The 16,767-nt window shown below is 45.1% G+C and overlaps 1 protein-coding gene and 1 pseudogene across 4 annotated transcripts in view; both read left to right on the forward strand.

Moving 5' to 3' along the window:
• The window catches only part of C3H1orf228 (chromosome 3 C1orf228 homolog), a 58,538-nt gene that overhangs the window by 7,533 nt on the left and 34,238 nt on the right, over nucleotides 1-16,767 (forward strand). For 3 of the 4 annotated variants that reach the window (XM_018043385.1, XM_018043397.1, XM_018043379.1), the window contains exons 2-4: nucleotides 7,446-7,570; nucleotides 8,527-8,754; nucleotides 15,643-15,711. In XM_018043385.1, coding sequence (XP_017898874.1) covers nucleotides 8,549-8,754; nucleotides 15,643-15,711 — 275 coding nt within the window. In that variant the 5' untranslated portion in view covers nucleotides 7,446-7,570; nucleotides 8,527-8,548. The remainder of the gene's footprint in view (nucleotides 1-7,445; nucleotides 7,571-8,526; nucleotides 8,755-15,642; nucleotides 15,712-16,767) is intronic. The other variant, XM_018043393.1, reaches the window with a different exon arrangement.
• LOC102179064 lies at nucleotides 6,350-7,230 on the forward strand (annotated as a pseudogene).

Here is a 16,767-nt window from a genome sequence, read left to right on the forward strand (position 1 = left end):
CTTGTCTCCCACTATTTGTTGAATTTCACATTGAATGGAGTTGCTGACAGTGAAGTTGGCAGTGGGCCAGAAGGATTCCTAGTCACACCTGAGACAATTTACTGAGGATTTACTGAAAGACAGGGCAGAGAGAGGCAGCAGCCTGGGATGCGGGCTGTCCAAGAGAAGATGTCGGGGTGGAGAGGCATGAGGGAAGAAAGCCTTTTGAGCAGGAAAGGTGGCCAGTGATGTTAGTTGTTGCCCGAACAGGACAGGTGAGCAAAGGACTAAGATTGACCTGCTGCTGCTGCTGCTAATTCACTTCAGTCATGCCCGACCCTGTGCGACCCCATAGACGGCAGCCCACCAGGCTCCCCCGTCCCTGGGGTTCTCCAGGCAAGAAGACTGGAGTGGGTTGCCATTTCCTTCTCCAATGCATGAAAGTGAAAAGTGAAAGTGAAGTCGCTCAGTCGTGTCCAACTCTTAGCGACCCCATGGACTGTAGCCTTCCAGGCAAGAGTACTGGAGTGGGGTGCCATTGCTTCTCCAAGATTGACCTGCACCTTTTCACTGACCTGCACAATTAGGAGGTTATCAGACATGGCTGAAGTAATGCAAGTTGTAGGAGTAGGGGTGGCAGAGAAACAGAACTGTAGTGAGTTGAGAAGAAAATGGTCTGTGGAGGAACAGAGAGTGTGTAGAAGCTTTGCTGTGAAGTGAGAAAACCAGAAAGGTGACTGGAGGGGGACAGGAGGTAGAGATAAGTGATTTTTGTTTTGTTTTGTTTTGTTTTGTTTGCTTATTTTTATTTTAGGCTTGGTAAGAATTAAGTAAGTTAACAGAAAAATGCCTAATTAAAGAGACCAGTTGAGGACCCAGGGGAATAGGAAGTAATGGATGGAGTGAGGGCCCAAAGGAGACTGGTTTGGTAGGTGCAGAGCTCTGGTAAAGGGGTAAAGAAGGAAAAGAGAAGCATGGATATTGATTCCATAACACGAGAAGAATGAAGAGACTGTGAGGACATTCTTGCCTAATGGCCTATAACTTTCTGCTGAGCCCACAAGTAGATCTCCTGAGAACAGAGGGGAGAGGTCGAAGGGTAAGGAGCTTAGAGTTGTAGATTTCCCAGGCCATTCACAAAATTTAGGCTGTGGACCGTGAGTATGAATGCCAAATTGGATGGAGGTCACCAGAGTCCAGATCATGTGCCTTTCCTGTGAGCCCCAACATATCACGGGTTTAACCTCATCAGAGCACTTTGTACTTTTCAGTAAAATCACCTGGTTGCCTTTCTCTCCGCCTCATCAGTCAGCAAGCACCTTGAGAGCAAAGAATGTATTTGTTATGTTAACCGCTACCAGTCCTTGTGCCTGGCTAGGACTGGCACCCAGGACATCTGTTTAATTAATTACTGTGTGGAGTTTAGGAAAGTAAAGTGCTCGTTATGAACACAGTGTGTTGAATGGCAATTTAAATAACTCTTGTTGAATATCGTAATGTGCCAGGGATGACGCTGGCCAAAATCATGAAAATGGAACAGGTTGATGTTGGAATTGCCTGGCAGCTTGTGGGCAAACAGGAGGGCTTAGTGCAGGAGGGAGTGGCCAGGGAATCAGCACTGGGTCAAGGCAGAGGGGGAAAGACAGGAGGCCTGACCTCAGGGGAAAGGAAGTGACTGAGAAACAATATGAAGACCTTAGAGAATAGTGTGTAAAGTGGGGGGAAGCTAGCAGTCTCCTCTTAATTCCCACTGGAAGCATAATGTAGGGGATGGACTGGTGCTGGGGACAGAGTCAGATTTCAGTTGTGGAAAGATGTGCATGGAAGGCGTTCTTTGGCCTGAGATGTTTGAAACTTTATCTTGAGGATAATGGGAAACAACTGAAGGGTTTTAAGCAAATCTGCCTGATTTGCATTTTTTTTAAAAGAATCTGACATCACTACATGGAGAATATAGCCAATATTTTGTAATAACTGTAAATGGAGTGTAACCTTTAAAACTGTATAAAAAATGAAGCACATTTTATCGTAATGATTAAAAAAAAAAAAAGACTTTCACATCGCTGTGGAGATTAGGATGGGGTAAACCTGAAGATCAGTTAGGAGGCTGAAGCAGGGATCCCCGTGAGGGATGGGGGTAAACTACAACAGTAGCAATGGAGATGGAGATAGACAATCTGAGGGAGGATTCGATGGTCTGATTGGCAGGAGTCTGGCAACAGTTCTGATGAGGAGGGCAAGAGAGAGGAACACAGCAAAGATTTCCCTTGAGTGACTAGAGAGTGATAACAGGCACTGAAATAGGACCAACACAGGCACAGGGGCAGGTGGGAGGCCTTGACGATGGGACTCATTGAAGGGTGTATGAAGCCCACCAAGGAAGATGTCTGTGGTCATTTAGTCATGTTCTATGGTTTTTCCATTAGTCATGTATGGATGTGAGAGTTGGACTATAAAGAAAGTTTAGCGGCAAAGAACTGATGCTTTTGAACTGTGGTGTTAGAAAAGACTCTTGAGAGTCCCTTGGACTACAAGGAGATCTAACCAGTCCATCCTAAAGGAAATCAGTCTTGAATATTCATTGGAAGGACTGGTGCTAAAGCTGAAACTCCAGTACTTTGGCCACCTGATGCAAAGAACTGACTCTTTGGAAAAGACCCTGATGCTAGGAAAGATTGAAGGCAGGAGGAGAAGGGGAGGACAGAGGATGAGATGGTTGGACGGTATCACCGACTCAATGGACATGAGTTTCAGTAAACTCCAGGAGTTGGTGATGGACAAGAAAGCCTGTCATGCTGCAGTCCATGGAGTCACAAAGAGCTGGACATGACTAAGCGACTGAACTGATGGATTTGGGAGTCATAAAACCTACAGATGTAATAGGAACTTGAAATTGGTACATTTCTCCCCCATACCCACTGTTTTCTTTAATTCTTTTAAAATTTGTACTTACTGTTTTTTTCAATCATCATCAAATCTCTTTTTTTTTTTTGTGGCAACACCAAGTGGCTTGCAGGCTCTTAGTTCCTCCACCTGGGATTGAAACCCAGGTCCCAGCAGTAAAAGCACCAAGTCCTCATCACTGGACCATCAAGGAATTCCCATCAAATCTTATTTTGAAGAAAAGTTGAGACAAAAATAAATAAGTGGCTGGAGTCTCTTAATTGAACATGATTGCCCCCCTTTACTTCCCCCTACCTCTCAAAACTTCACGGATTTAGAAACACAAAAGCCCAGAAAAGGAGGCAGTAGCAGACGAAAGTCAACAGATACTTGGAAGGCAGAAGGCAGGTGGCGAAGCGTTACCTGGATAGAAACTTTGTAAGAAATTACTAAGTGCCAACCAGGGGAGATTACCAACATGAAGCAAATCAGTTCCCCCAGTTTAACCTTAGAGAGGCTTAATGCCTGGGAAGCATGAGTTACCCCAGAAGGTCAGCTTGGAGGCACAGGGTTAAACCCAGGCAATTGGCTGGAGTCCGTGTGCAGAGCCCTTTGTTGTGGCCCCAGAGCTCTGCTCTCAAAAGCCAAAGAATTCTATGGACTTTCCTGGTGGTCCAGTGGTTAAGGATCCGCCTGCCAATGCAGGAGATCCCTGACCCAGGAAGATCCCACATGCCTCAGAGCAACTAAGCCCATGAGCCACAACTATCGAGCCCGTGTTCTGGAGCCTATGCACCGCAGCTGCTGAAGCCCGAGGGGCCTAGAGCCTGTGCTTTGCAACAAGAGAAGCCGCCACAGCGAGAAGCCCTCGAACCACAGGAGTAGCCCCCCGCACCCCGCAACACGAGAGCAGCAATAAACACCCAGCACAGCCAAAACAAAGCCAAGCAACTCTATAAACTGCCTTGCTGCATATGCAGGAACTCTGGAGGCTTCCATACTCAGGGATCTCAAGCAGGGTTTGAAGGGCAGGGAAGAGGTACAGGGTGGAAAACTGTAGGGTGGAGGGAAGATCTATCTACTTCATAGTGACAGCCCCAGGCCCTCCCCCACGCTTCCCCCCAGGATGCCAACCGCCAGGCACTTAGCACCCCTACCCTCTCATCCTCTCTTTGAAAGTAGAAAATTCTTCTCCAGAGGCCCTGAAAACCCCAGGTGGGGATAGGAAAAAAAGAAAAAACCTCCACTGACATTTAAGGGTTTCTCAATGACAAATCTAGTTGTTGCCTGATAAAGAAATTTTTGAGATTTTTCGATGGTGATCCAGTGACTGGGACCCAATGCAGGGGGCCCAGATTTGATCCCTGGTCAGGGAACTAGATCCCATATGCCACAACTAAGAGTTCACCTGCTGCACTTAAAGATCCTATGTGCCACAACTAAGACCCCGTGCAGTCAAATAAATAGTTTTTTAAATCAACTTCCTAAAAAAAATTTTTTTTCAAAATTGAAGGAAACAACACCTATTGAAAAGAGCCCACCAAAGTCTCAGTATAATAAATGAAGAAGACCTGCACCGAGGCATATCATCATACAGTTTCAGAAACGGTTTTCAAAGCATCAGGAGTGGAAAAACAAGCCACAGACAAAGGCACAGGAATCAGAATGACGTCAGATTTCTCAGCAGCAAGCCTAGGGAGGCTCAGTCTAAGGAAGCTTGTTGCTAACCTGGAATCACACACCCAACCAATCTGACATGAGGTCAGAATACTTTCAGACTTTCAAGGACACAGAAAAAATTTCCTTACTAAGAAGCTACTGGAGAATGTGCTTCAACAAAATGAGAAAGTAAACCAAAGAAGATGAGGTGGACCCAGAAAATAGGGCGATGGACAGAGAAGGCTAGAAAAAGGAAATCCCAGGACAACATTTGTGTACCAGGCTTAGCAAACAGTCAGTCCAAACTGGAACAGAAAGACAAGAAGTTCATGAGAGAGAGGTCTTCAGGGGAAAGATGGGACTGATCAGTCAGAGGTTGAGCATTTAGGAAGATTGTTGCTATCTGTTTGAACTATTTGGAAGAAAACAACTCTAGTACTTAGAAAATTAAACAGTTGAAAAAATAATTACTAACTCCAGATAAAACCAGCTTTGAGAAGGAAAACATAATAGTAGTTTACAGCTTGAGTGAACAGTGTTTATATACATGATCAGTAATATAAACACTAAATATAGATTATAAATTGTGGAAAACTATGTGGTGAGAATGAGGGGAGGACAATAGGGTTTAGAGTGGAGTAAGAGAGCTAATTCCTCAGAATTAGGAATAAATATTGCCTAAAACTGATGAATCAGGTAGTAGTAATTATTAGTTTGTGAGAGCTGCCCTGTTACAGAGTAACACAGACCAGGTGGCTTAAACAATAGAAATTTAATCTCATGGTTCTGCACCTCAGATAAAGGTGTCCAGGATCAAGGTGTCAGAGGATTGGCTTCTCCTGAGGCCTCTCTCCTTGGCCTGATGGCCACCTTCAGGCGTCTTAGATGGTCTTCCCTCTTCACATGTCAGTGTCCTAAGGTCCATTTATAAGGATACCAGTTATGTTGGATCAGAGCCCACCCCAATGACTTCATTAACTCAGTTACCTCCTTAAAGACCCTCTCTCTAAGGACATCCCTGTGGCTAATTGAGACTCCACACTTCGACTGCAGGAGACATGGGTTCAATCCCTGGTCCGGGAAGTAAGATCCCGCATGCCGCACGGTGCCGCCAAAAAAAAAAAATAAAAAATTAAAAAGCAAACAACAACAACAAAAAATGCAACTCTGATTTGGAAATAAGTAAATAAATAAAAATAAAGACCCTGTCTCTAAACAGAGTCACATTCTGAGGTACTGGGAACTAGGGCTTCAACATATGAATCTGTTGAATTCAGCCTGTAGCAAGTAGTATAAACTCATTATTTGGACATATAGAGGTGGCACCAGAAGAAATAACCGAAAGAGTTGAAAGTGGTTGCCTCTGGAGTGAGATTGAGGATGGCAAAGGGGGAGACAAGTGTTATCACCTTTTAACTTTTTACTAGATATCAGGTGGGCAGCCAGGCCTTGAGCCCAGTCTGGCTCTAAACCCAGTGTTCTTCCCATCTACCATAAGGTTAGGAGCTCCTCCAGGCCACAGCCATGCCTCATGCCTCTCCTCGCTGCCCTCAGCACCTTGCACAGCCCTTGACTACATGGGTGTGACTTAACAACTCTATCACTATAACCGTTAAAGCCACCGGTGACCTAAACAGAAAGGAAATCTTAAAAAAAGGGTATATATGTATATGTATAACTAATTCACTGCACTGTACAGCAGAAATTAACACAGCATTGTAAAGCAACTCTCCTCCAATAAAAATTTTTTTTTAATTTAAAAAGCTGCCATTTGTCAAGTTCTTTTCCTGTTTAAAAAAAAAAGAAGAAACTGGACACAGTGCTGTGAGCTGGGTGCCCTGGGAAACCATTGGTGATATCCAAACAGAAGACTGCAGTGGTGTATGGAGTCCCCACCCAGGTGGTTTGCACAGCCTTCAGCAGTCGCATCCTGGTGATGGTGACCCAGTTGGGGAAGATGGGTACTCTGGTCTCCCTGGAACCCAGCAGTGTGACCAGTGACATCAGCAAGCCTGTGCTGACCACTAAAGTCCTCCTCGGGAAGGATGAGCCTCTCATCCATGTCTTCACAAAGAGCCTGGTGGCATTTGTGTCTCACGAAGCTGGAAAACAGAGCCATTCTCCTCGCCCTGGCCATGAAGGACAAGAGCATGGAGGTGATGAAGACCCTGAAGAAGGTGATCCAGACATGCCAGGTGTGGTGACCTTGGGGCGGCGCCCCCTGCTGTCCAGGAGGGCCACGAGGCAACTCAGACACCTCCTCAAGGATTTGAAGGCCCTGCTTTAGTTAGAAGGAGGAACTCTCTGGCTTTGGCCCTTGAAGGTGGAATAAACACACACATCTCTGGCTGACCTTGGTTTGGAGGCTGACGTCCCCCCTGGAGGGAGGACGGGAAACACGTCCTGAGAATGTTGTGAGTCCTCCTCCCCAGGTCCAGACAGCTGCACGTGTGTGAGAATTGATGGAATGAGTCATGGCCCTCAATTGTTGGGGGAAACTTTTTTTTTTTATGAAAAATAAATGCATCCCCCCACCCCTGGAAAAAAAAGAAGAAACTAATAGAGGAAGACAGATCCAAGAAAACCTAAAGGGACCATAATGTGGAGCGTCCAGCTGAAAGTTTCCCATCCCCAGTGTTCTAGAACTGCCGGGTGCATCTCTGATAGCACTCTGAGTTTTCATCCTAGAAAGGGTCCATCCACGGCAGGGGAGGGGCACGAATGTTTTCCTGCCGATGGCGGTGTTTCAGCCCCTCCCTCCTGGGGTCTAGTAAAGCCAATGCATCCCCATTTACTTGAGGCCAATTTGGCTGTTAAAGGTGGCCGTGGCCTCTGTAAGTTATTCTCAGACTTGGGGCTGTAATGTCATTCACAGTGATGGATGCCTGATCCCATGAGAGGGTTTGGTCATTTTTATGTTTCAGTTGATCCACAGTTATTCACCTGGATGTTAATGCTGACAGGCTATCTTGGTTGACTCCCATCCCTGAGACTACGTGGACGTCCTTCCTGGGAGAACATACCCAGTGCCCTGTGGGGTGCAGTGGAGGTTGGTGTGTATGTATGTCTGTCTTAGCAGGCCTCAGATTATGGCTTCCTAATAAAATTCTGATAGCTGGGCCCCATCAATATCTCAAATACATGTGAGGAAACGTTAATTTAGAATCAATTTTAGGATGTTTCAGACTGTAAAGTCCTTTTAACTAGATCTCTGGCGTAGATGTAGGAGCACTTTATGGGACTGTAAATTTCATGTTGAACCGTCTTTGTGAAATACACATCGCCCCTACCCACAAGCTGTTCTCTCCATATCAATCATGGCCCTGCAAGTAATGTTTCACAAATATTCTGTAAATCACAGAAAACCCCATGATAATGTGAAATATGACTTTCACTTGTCTGTTAGACAAAAGAATCACACATGCCTCTCTCCCATCAGCACTAACATTTGTTATGGATAATAACACTTTCAATCACAACTATTTTTGGAAAACGGGTTTATTTTAAACCTTCCCTCCCCCACTGAAAACACTCTCCCAAGGACACAGACTCCTACAAACCGCAGCCCATTAATCCAACTATGGAATGAGAACTTTTTCTTCCCACTAACTTAAAAAAAAAATTATTTTTAAAAGAGTTAGCCTCAAAGCCAAGGCATAAGGTTGAGTAGCGTTTTACCTTGGCTGATTGGTGTAAGAGGGGGCTGGGCCTCTAAAGGCCCAGTCTCTGATGCTGTGTGTGGTGAGGGCTGAGAGAGGCCAGATTTTCCTCCAGCATCTTCGTATCCTTTTAGTCACTGGCACCAGCAGAGAAGCCGAAGAGCTGCAAATGTATTTTCTTGACTCCATGACAAGACAGCTGGATCCTCCCTGTTTGAGCAGCAGGTGGCCAGTCCAGAGGTGCCTGCCTCCAGATGACTGCTAGGAAAGCAAAACCTCCAGCATAACTACAGGCCTTGCATGGTTCTGAATACTTTGGTAACCTGTCTGTTTTCCCTTCCCGTAGCCAGCTTCAGGACTGACGGATCATGACTTCTATAAAGGAGCAGGCAGCAATCAGCCGGCTCTTGAGTTTTTTACAGGATTGGGACAACGCTGGCAAAGTCGCCAGGAATAACATCCTCAACAATTTCATTGAAGCCAACCAAGGCAAGACTGCCCCTGAGCTGGAGCAGGAGTTTTCCCAGGGAGCTAGCTTGTTCCTGGTCCGCCTGACCACCTGGCTGAGACTCACGTATCCTTTGCTGAACAGGAAGACAATTAGGCGATCTTCAAAGAGAAAAGGAATGAAGACTGTTGGGGGATCGCTTGCCCTGACTATCACTCAGATTTTAGAACAGGACGTAATAGTGATCAAAATATCGTCCCCTAAGTCAAGAACTCCCTCAGCATCCTGTCTTTCCAGCCTATAAATATATCCTCATTCTCTCTGCTAACCTCTCTTGCTCCCATTAGAGCTGAAGTGGGTGTTCTTTGTCTAGGATCAATCTTCTATCTGTACTATGCTTGAATCCCCTCCTGTCTCCCCAAGGATTTATTCATTCTCTCCTATAGACTTTACTTTTGCCTCATTACCAGGTTTTTACAATATATATATACATATATATTTTTAAAATTTATTTGGCTGTACTGGATCTTAGTTGCAGCATTTGGGATCTTTAGTTGTGGCATGTGGGATCTAGTTCCCTGACCAGGGATGGAACCTGGGCTCATTGCATTGGGAGCACGGAGTCTTAGCCACTGGACCACCAGGGATGTTCATCCTTACCAGCTTTTTCATCAGCATTTATGTGTGCTCAAATCTCTTCTAACTTAAAAACTGAAATTCAGTCCTTGCTGGAACCTATTCCACCTTGCTTCTGCCCTTTGTGCTGAAGCTTGTGGAAAAGGCTGTTGACCTTCCCCACCTCCTTTCTCCTCCACCCACTGCAGTCTGACTTCTGACTCCTCCGCTCCACTGATGCAGGTCTTGCCAAGGTTACCAATGCTTTTCTAACTGTGAAACCCAGTGACCACATCCTCAGTCCTTATACAAGACCTCTCAGTGGGATTTGTCACACAAACCATTCCCACTTCTCAAAACACTGTTCCCTAAAACTAATGTAATGTTTATGTAAATTGTACCTCAATTTTAAAAAAGGAAAGAAAAAGAAGCCCTGTAGACCACATCACCAAACACACACACACACACATACACACTCACACACACACACTCTTCCTGTGGTTTCTGTGATACCAGTTCTCTTGGTTTTCTCCTTTCTTTCTGTCCATCCTGCTGCTCTTCAGCCACCCCTTAAACTTTGGTGTTCTATGGGACTCTAGGCACAGCCATCTTCTCTGCTCACTCTCAGATTCTCCCAAAGTGATCTAACCACTGTCAGGATGTCGCCATCACTCCAGTTTAAGGACTCTCAGTTGTGTCCCCCACCCACATTTCTCTGGAATCTGAGTTTCATATCTTTTAACCCAACTGCCCCCTCCACTTGTCTCCCACAGAAGGACTCTCACGTCTCTGGCTTGGGAAGCTAGGTGAATGGGGTGTCATTACATGGGAAGAAAATACAAGGAGAGGAATGAGTTTGGAGTGGATGTGTTTGATTTGGGACATGTTGTGTTTGAGGTGCTGTGCTCAGGAACCCCAGGAGCAGATGGGGGCCGAAGACAGATGTAGTCCCCATCACGGTGATAGTTTGAGTGGCGGGTGGCAGCACTCCATGGATTCATCTCAAACCTTTTCTTTTACTTATTTATTATTTATGTATTTTTGGCTGAGCTTGGTCCTCCCTGCTGTGTACAGGCTTCCTTTTCATTGCGGTGAGTGGGGACTACTCTTCGTTGCGGTGAGCGGGGGCTACTCTTCGTTGCGGTGCAGGGGCTTGACATTGCCAAAGCTTCTCTAGTTGTGGAGCACAGGCTTTAGGCACACAGGCTCAGTAGCTGCAGTTCATGTGCTCTAGAGCGCAGCTCAGTAGTTGAGGTGCAGGGACTTAGTTTCTCCATGGCATGAATCTTCCCAGACCGGGGACTGAACCCATGTCCCCTGCTTTGGTCGGTGGATTCTTATCCAGTGTACCACCAGGGAAGTCCTCAGACCTTTTTCTTATGTATTTTTCTCTTTGCCTGAACCCTCTCCCTTAAACCTCCTCTTTATTTGACCAATCCCTCTCTATTATTCAGGTCTCAATCCAGGCATCACTTTCTTAGGAAGCCCTTTTCAGAGTCCCAGACTAGTTTATGTTCCCCTGTTGAATATATTCATGGTGCTTAACGTCTTATTATTACCTGAGATATTGATCTCTCTTCCTCCACTGGACTGTAAACTCTACAAGGGCAGGAATTATATCTGTTCTACTCATGTCTGTATTTCTAACACCTAGCACATGCCTGGCACATAAAGGGTGCTTAACACATGTTTGTTGAACAAGGGAATGACTGAACCAGAGAACCTGCAACTAAGCAGAACTAAAGACTTAGGTAACCACAGCTTTCTTTTTTTACAATTAATCATTGATAAAATTATTAATCAGACTCAGACCTAGGACAGAGTCCAAAGGGAGTCCTCTGAATACACCTTTGGGTTAACCCCAACGTTCTTAGACATTAATGTGCATAAAACAGGTTTAAAATGCAGATAACAAGTCTACTCCCCCCACACGACCCCCAAGTTTTGATCTAGTAGATTGAGGGTGAGTCCTTGGAGTCTTGGTCAAAAAAACACTGGGTGACTCTGATGCCAGTGATCCACAAGTGGTGTTTTGAAAAACATCAGCACTACCATCTGACTTTGTCCCCTCAACTCGTGGCACTAACCTCACCAAGGCTGTCACTAACCTGACAACGTTTTCCATTCGACCAAAGGGTGACGCAACTAAGGCAGAGTCATACGTGTTCAGAGTCAGATCCTAGCTTTATTTAAAACTGTGATATTGATTGATTGATAAATGTGGACCATTTTTAAAGTCTTTATTGAATTTGTTACAATGTTGTTTCTGTTGTTCATGTTCTGGTTTTTTTTTTTTGGCCATAAGGCATGTGGGATCCTAGCTGCCCCACCCGGGACTGAACCCTTATCCCCTGCATTGGAAGGTGAAGTCTTAACCACTTGACCACCAGGGAAGTCCCCAAACTTTAATTCTTTATTCATCGTGGATATTTGTATTAGTTTTCTTTTTTTTAATAGTGCAGGAAATATTATTTAGTCACTGAGTCTTTTGATAGCCCCTTAAATTTCATACTTCAGGGAATTCCCTAGCACTTAGGTAAAGATTCTACACTTTCTCTGCCCAGGGTGTGGGTTCAGTCCCTGCTCAAGGAACTAAGATCCTGCAAGCCACATAGCATAGCCAAAAAAAAATAAAAATCCTACCAGAAGAAAGTGAACCACTCGCCTCATACCCGAGCCCTGGCTCTGCTTGATCACTGCCCCTTTTAAAGCTCCCCTCTCCTCTCCCTTCTATCACTGTTTCTCAATAACTATTACAGATTCTTTCCTCAGCTCAGTTCAATTGCTCAGTCGTGTCCAAATCTTTGCAACCCCCATGGACTGCAGCACACCAGGCTTCCCTGTCTATCACCAACTTCCAGAGCTTGCTCAAACTTATGTCCATCAAGTTGGTGATGCCATCCTCCGTCATCCCCTTCTCCTCCTGCTTCAATCTTTCCCAAAAACAAGGTCTTTTCCAGTGAGTCAGTTCTTTGCTTTGGGTAGCCAAAGTATTGGAGCTTCAGCTTCAGCATCAGTCCTTCCAATAAATATTCAGGACTGATTTCCTTTAGGACTGACTGGTTTGATCTCCTTGCAGTACAAAGGACTCTCAAGAGTCTTCTCCAACACCACAGTTCAAAAACATCAATTCTTTGGCACTCAGCTTTCTTTATAGTCCAACTCTCACATCCATACATGACTACTAGAAAAACCATAGCTTTGATTAGACAGACCTTTGTCAGCAAAGTAATGTCTCCGCTTTTCAATATGCTGTCTAGGTTGGTCATAGCTTTTCTTCCAAGAAGCAAGTGTCTTTTAATTTCAAGGCTGCAGTCACCATCTACAGTGATTTTGGAGCCCCCAAAAATAAAGTCTGTCACTGTTTCCATTGTTTCCCCATCTATTTGCCATGAAGTGATGGGACCAGATGCCATGATCTTAGTTTTCTGAATGTTGAGTTTTAAGCCAACTTTGTCACTCTCCTCTTTCACTTTCATCAAGAAGCTCTTTAGTTCCTCTTTGCTTTCTGCCATAATGGTGGTGTCATCTGCGTATCTGAGGTTATTGATATTTCTCCCGGCAATCTTGACTCCAGCTTGTGCTTCATCCAGCCTGGCATTTTGCATGATATAGTCTGCATATAAATTAAATAAACAGGGTGACAATATACAGCCTTGATGTACTCTTCTCTCAATTTGGAACCAGTCTGTTGTTCCATGTCCAGTTCTAACCGTTGCTTCTTGACCTGCATACAGATTTCTCAGGAGTCAGGTCAGGTGGTCTGGTATTCCCATCTCTTGAAGAATTTTCCACAGTTTGTTATGATCCACACAGTCAAAGGCTTTGGCCTAGTCAGTAAAGCAGAAGTAGATGTTTTTCTGGAACTCTCTTGCTTTTTTGATGATCCAATGGATGTTGGCAACTTGATCTCTGGTTCCTCTGCTTTTTCTAAATCCAGCTTGACCATCTGGAAGTTCTACCACCCCTTAAGTGTTAGTATTTCCAGGGATTCTCTCTTCAGCCCTCTTCTTTTCTTCCTCAATCATTGCACTGGTTAACTGAGGCATTGTATCATTTTTCTCCATATCCTAAGTATCAATCAGTGCACCAGACATTTAGTGGACACTCAGTCAATGCTTATTGAATGAACAACGTGTTTGTTTGTTTGTTTTGTCATGCTGCACAGCTCGTGGGATCTCATTTCCCCACCAGAGACTGAACCCAGGCCACAGCAGTGAAAGTGTGGAGTCCTAACCACTAGGCCACCAGGGAGCTCCTGAACCACGCTTTTAATATATAGTTGTATATTCAGTTTCTACACCTGAAATTTATAATTTCCTAACTTTTTGTGACCTTGTCATACAACAGAGAAAACAGACTGAAGACACATAGCATTTTGAATCAGTGACCCCACCCCTACCCCACTACTCTCCAGCCCTCCAGTTATGGTGGATTTGAAGGAAAACAAATCAGTATAACTTCATCATGTTTTGTAAAATTGACTGCCACCTCCTTCCACATTAGCTTCAAACCCCTTTTTTAAACTTGAACTTCCAGAACTGTTCAGTAAAACTAAGGATGTATATATTATAATGACAAAAATGATTAGTTACTATATATTGAGTCTTTTTATGCTCTAAGCACTGAACTCTGTGTACCATATGAATATCTCATTTGAGCCTCATACCAAGCCTAATAGGTGATTGGTATTGACCCATTTTATAGATTAGAAGGATGAGCCTTGAAAAGGTTGAATAATTTACTAGTAGGCACAGAGATGGGGAGGGCATGGCAACCCACTCCAGTTTTCTTGCCTGGAGAATCCCCATGGACTGAGGAGCCTGGAGGGCTACAGTCCATGGGGTTGCAAAGACTTGGACATGACTGAGTGACTAAGCACAGCACAGCACAGCTACACAGATAAACACTGGCCCCAAATCCAGACACCATCCACTGTACCTCAGGGTCTCCCACGGTCCCACTTCCAACACCATCTAAGGAGACCGTCCGGGCAGGATGGCCTGACAGTAAGAACTTGAACTCTGAGTCAGGCTGCCTAGGTTCAAATACCAGTTCCATCAGTGAACCTGGGGACCTTGACATTATAACCTGTCTGCGTTACCTCCTCATGAAGAAAGTAGAAACACTGATAGCGTCCACTGCAGGGTGCAGTGGCAGCTAACTGAGACCAGGCAGGCAAAGCCGTTAGCACAGGGCCTGGCACACAACGAATACTTAGCACTTGCTAGCTCCCGCTGATAGCTTGGCAGAAGTGGCAAACTTCTGGAACTAATTGCTGGAAATAATGGACCAGAAATACATATAGTGAGTGGTTATGATAATAAGGCTAGCCTGGGACAGAGGAAAAAGAAGCTGCCAAAAGTTGGTCAGCCCACACTGAGGAGGCACGGGGCAGGAATGGGGGGCAGGGGTTTCAGGGAAGCAGGGTGATGAGCCGGTAGCCTGGCCCCCAGCTACAATGGCAGCAGGCAGGGGAGCCTGGCTCCAGAGCAAACACTGTTTTTGCAGTAAAGAGCCTTTCCTAATGAGCCAATCTGTCTCTACTTCTATTGGCACCCTGGGAACCAGGGTGCAGCAGAGATAATTTGCCTCATGCACCCTCCCTTTCCAACAAAGCACCATTACCTCCAACCCATTACATTAGCCTTTATCAGTCTTGGAAGCTCTCAGTCATCCTCCATGAGCTGCAATAATTTCAGCTAATTTCTTAAGTGTTCTAAGAGCCTGTGATGTGTTATGAGCCTAGTAATTGTTGACTGGTTCCTCTTCTGTTGTGGCTTGATTTCATACCTTGCATCCAAGCTGATGCGTGCTCTGGGTACTTTATTACACTGAAGCTTTTTGCAAAAGCTCACATTAAAAAATAACATTAAGTACTGAGGTTCTTTTAAATCAGAGTTTAATTTTTTCCACCATCTCCTATTGTTCTTATTAGGAAGACACACAATTCTTCATAAAGATAGTGACCTCCAGTATAAAGCTTTGAGCAAGGCAAAATTGAAAATTAATGATGAAGCTGATTATTTTTTAGAGAAGTCCAAGAATGAGGCACAAAGTAATGAACTGTGCTGAGACCCAAGGGTACGATGGTCATGGCATAGGGAGGATTGTGAAACTGACCCCCGGCATTCTTCCTACACCTTCTATTCATCAGAGCCTCTTACTCTCTAGAGAGCCCATCAGGGCCAGGGTGGTTGAACTGCCCCAGAAGAGCTTCCTGGAGAACCATGAACACGCCTGCCAGCACCCCTCATCCACCTGTTCCGTCAACCTAGTAGTCCCTCTCAGATGAAGGACACAGTTCAGCTGTTGGTCATCCTGGGCCATAGGTGGTGTCAGGGGTCAGACATGGGATGGAAAACCACCCTGAAATTCACTCTTTAACTTGTCGTACAGCTACATGACTGGTTCGCCTTTAGATAAGCTGCTCAGGTCCATTGGCGTCTTCTTATCAGCTGTAAGCAGGTGAGTTCTGTTCTAGAGGGATTCTGGAGTCTCAGTTGCCTACTGGGCTCATGGTGTCCTTGGCATGCCCACCCCATGGGACCTTGACTTCCTTTTATCAGTGGGTACCTAGTAGCCCTCAAAATGGACCCAGAGGTGGCAGCACCTGTGGTCCTGGTCTAGTTGCTTCTCCATCTCATGTGCTCCATTGATACTTTGCTAGTCAGCATCCTCTTGGTTGTTAATTACAGGAAACTAACTCGTACTGGACCTGGGCTTCCCTGATGGCTCAGATGGTAAAGAATCTGCCTGCAGTGAGGGAGATCTGGGTTTGATCCCTGGGTTGGGAATATCCCCTGGAGGAGGAAAAGGCTACCAGTATTCTGGCCTAGAGAATTTCATGGACTATATAGTCCATGGGGTAGCAAAGAGCTGGACACAGCTGAGTGACTTTCACTTTCAACTCATACTGGACAAGGAAAATGTAAACATTATTAGCCCACTCAAATGTCTGGAGGATGGAAATCCATTTTTCCAGGTTCTCTAGATCCAAGGGCTCAAAAAATATCAGTTGTTGGTCACTCGTGCTTTTTCATTTCTCAGCTCTGTTCTCCTCTATATTCATAGGCCTCCATGTGCTGTGGTCTTCAGACGCTCCAGACTTGCATCCTTCTAGCTCAGTCACATCAAAAATAGAGCATGTAGGACTTCCCTGGCTGCCCAGTGGTTAGGACTCCATACTTCCAATGCAAGGGGGCACAGATTTGATCCCTGGTCAGGGAACTATGATTCCACATGCTATGAAGTACAACCCCCAAAAAAAATTTTTTAAGAGACCATGTGAAAAAAAGAAAGCATGTGTTTCCCAAGGGTTTCCAAGAAAATCCTGAGCCTCACTGGACCAACTTAGGTCATATGCCTGGCCCCAAATCAATTACTACAGTCAGAGGATGACATACTCCTTGTCATCTGCTCACCCTCCAAAAACCACATGGCTCATGAGAGGTGGAGGGGTGATTCCCCAAGGGAATCTTCTTTCAAGAAGAGACACAGATGCTGGAAAGTCAAGCACAGGAA

This window comes from Capra hircus, chromosome 3 (assembly GCF_001704415.2).
Source record: "Capra hircus breed San Clemente chromosome 3, ASM170441v1, whole genome shotgun sequence".
NCBI classification, from domain to species: Eukaryota; Metazoa; Chordata; class Mammalia; order Artiodactyla; family Bovidae; genus Capra; species Capra hircus.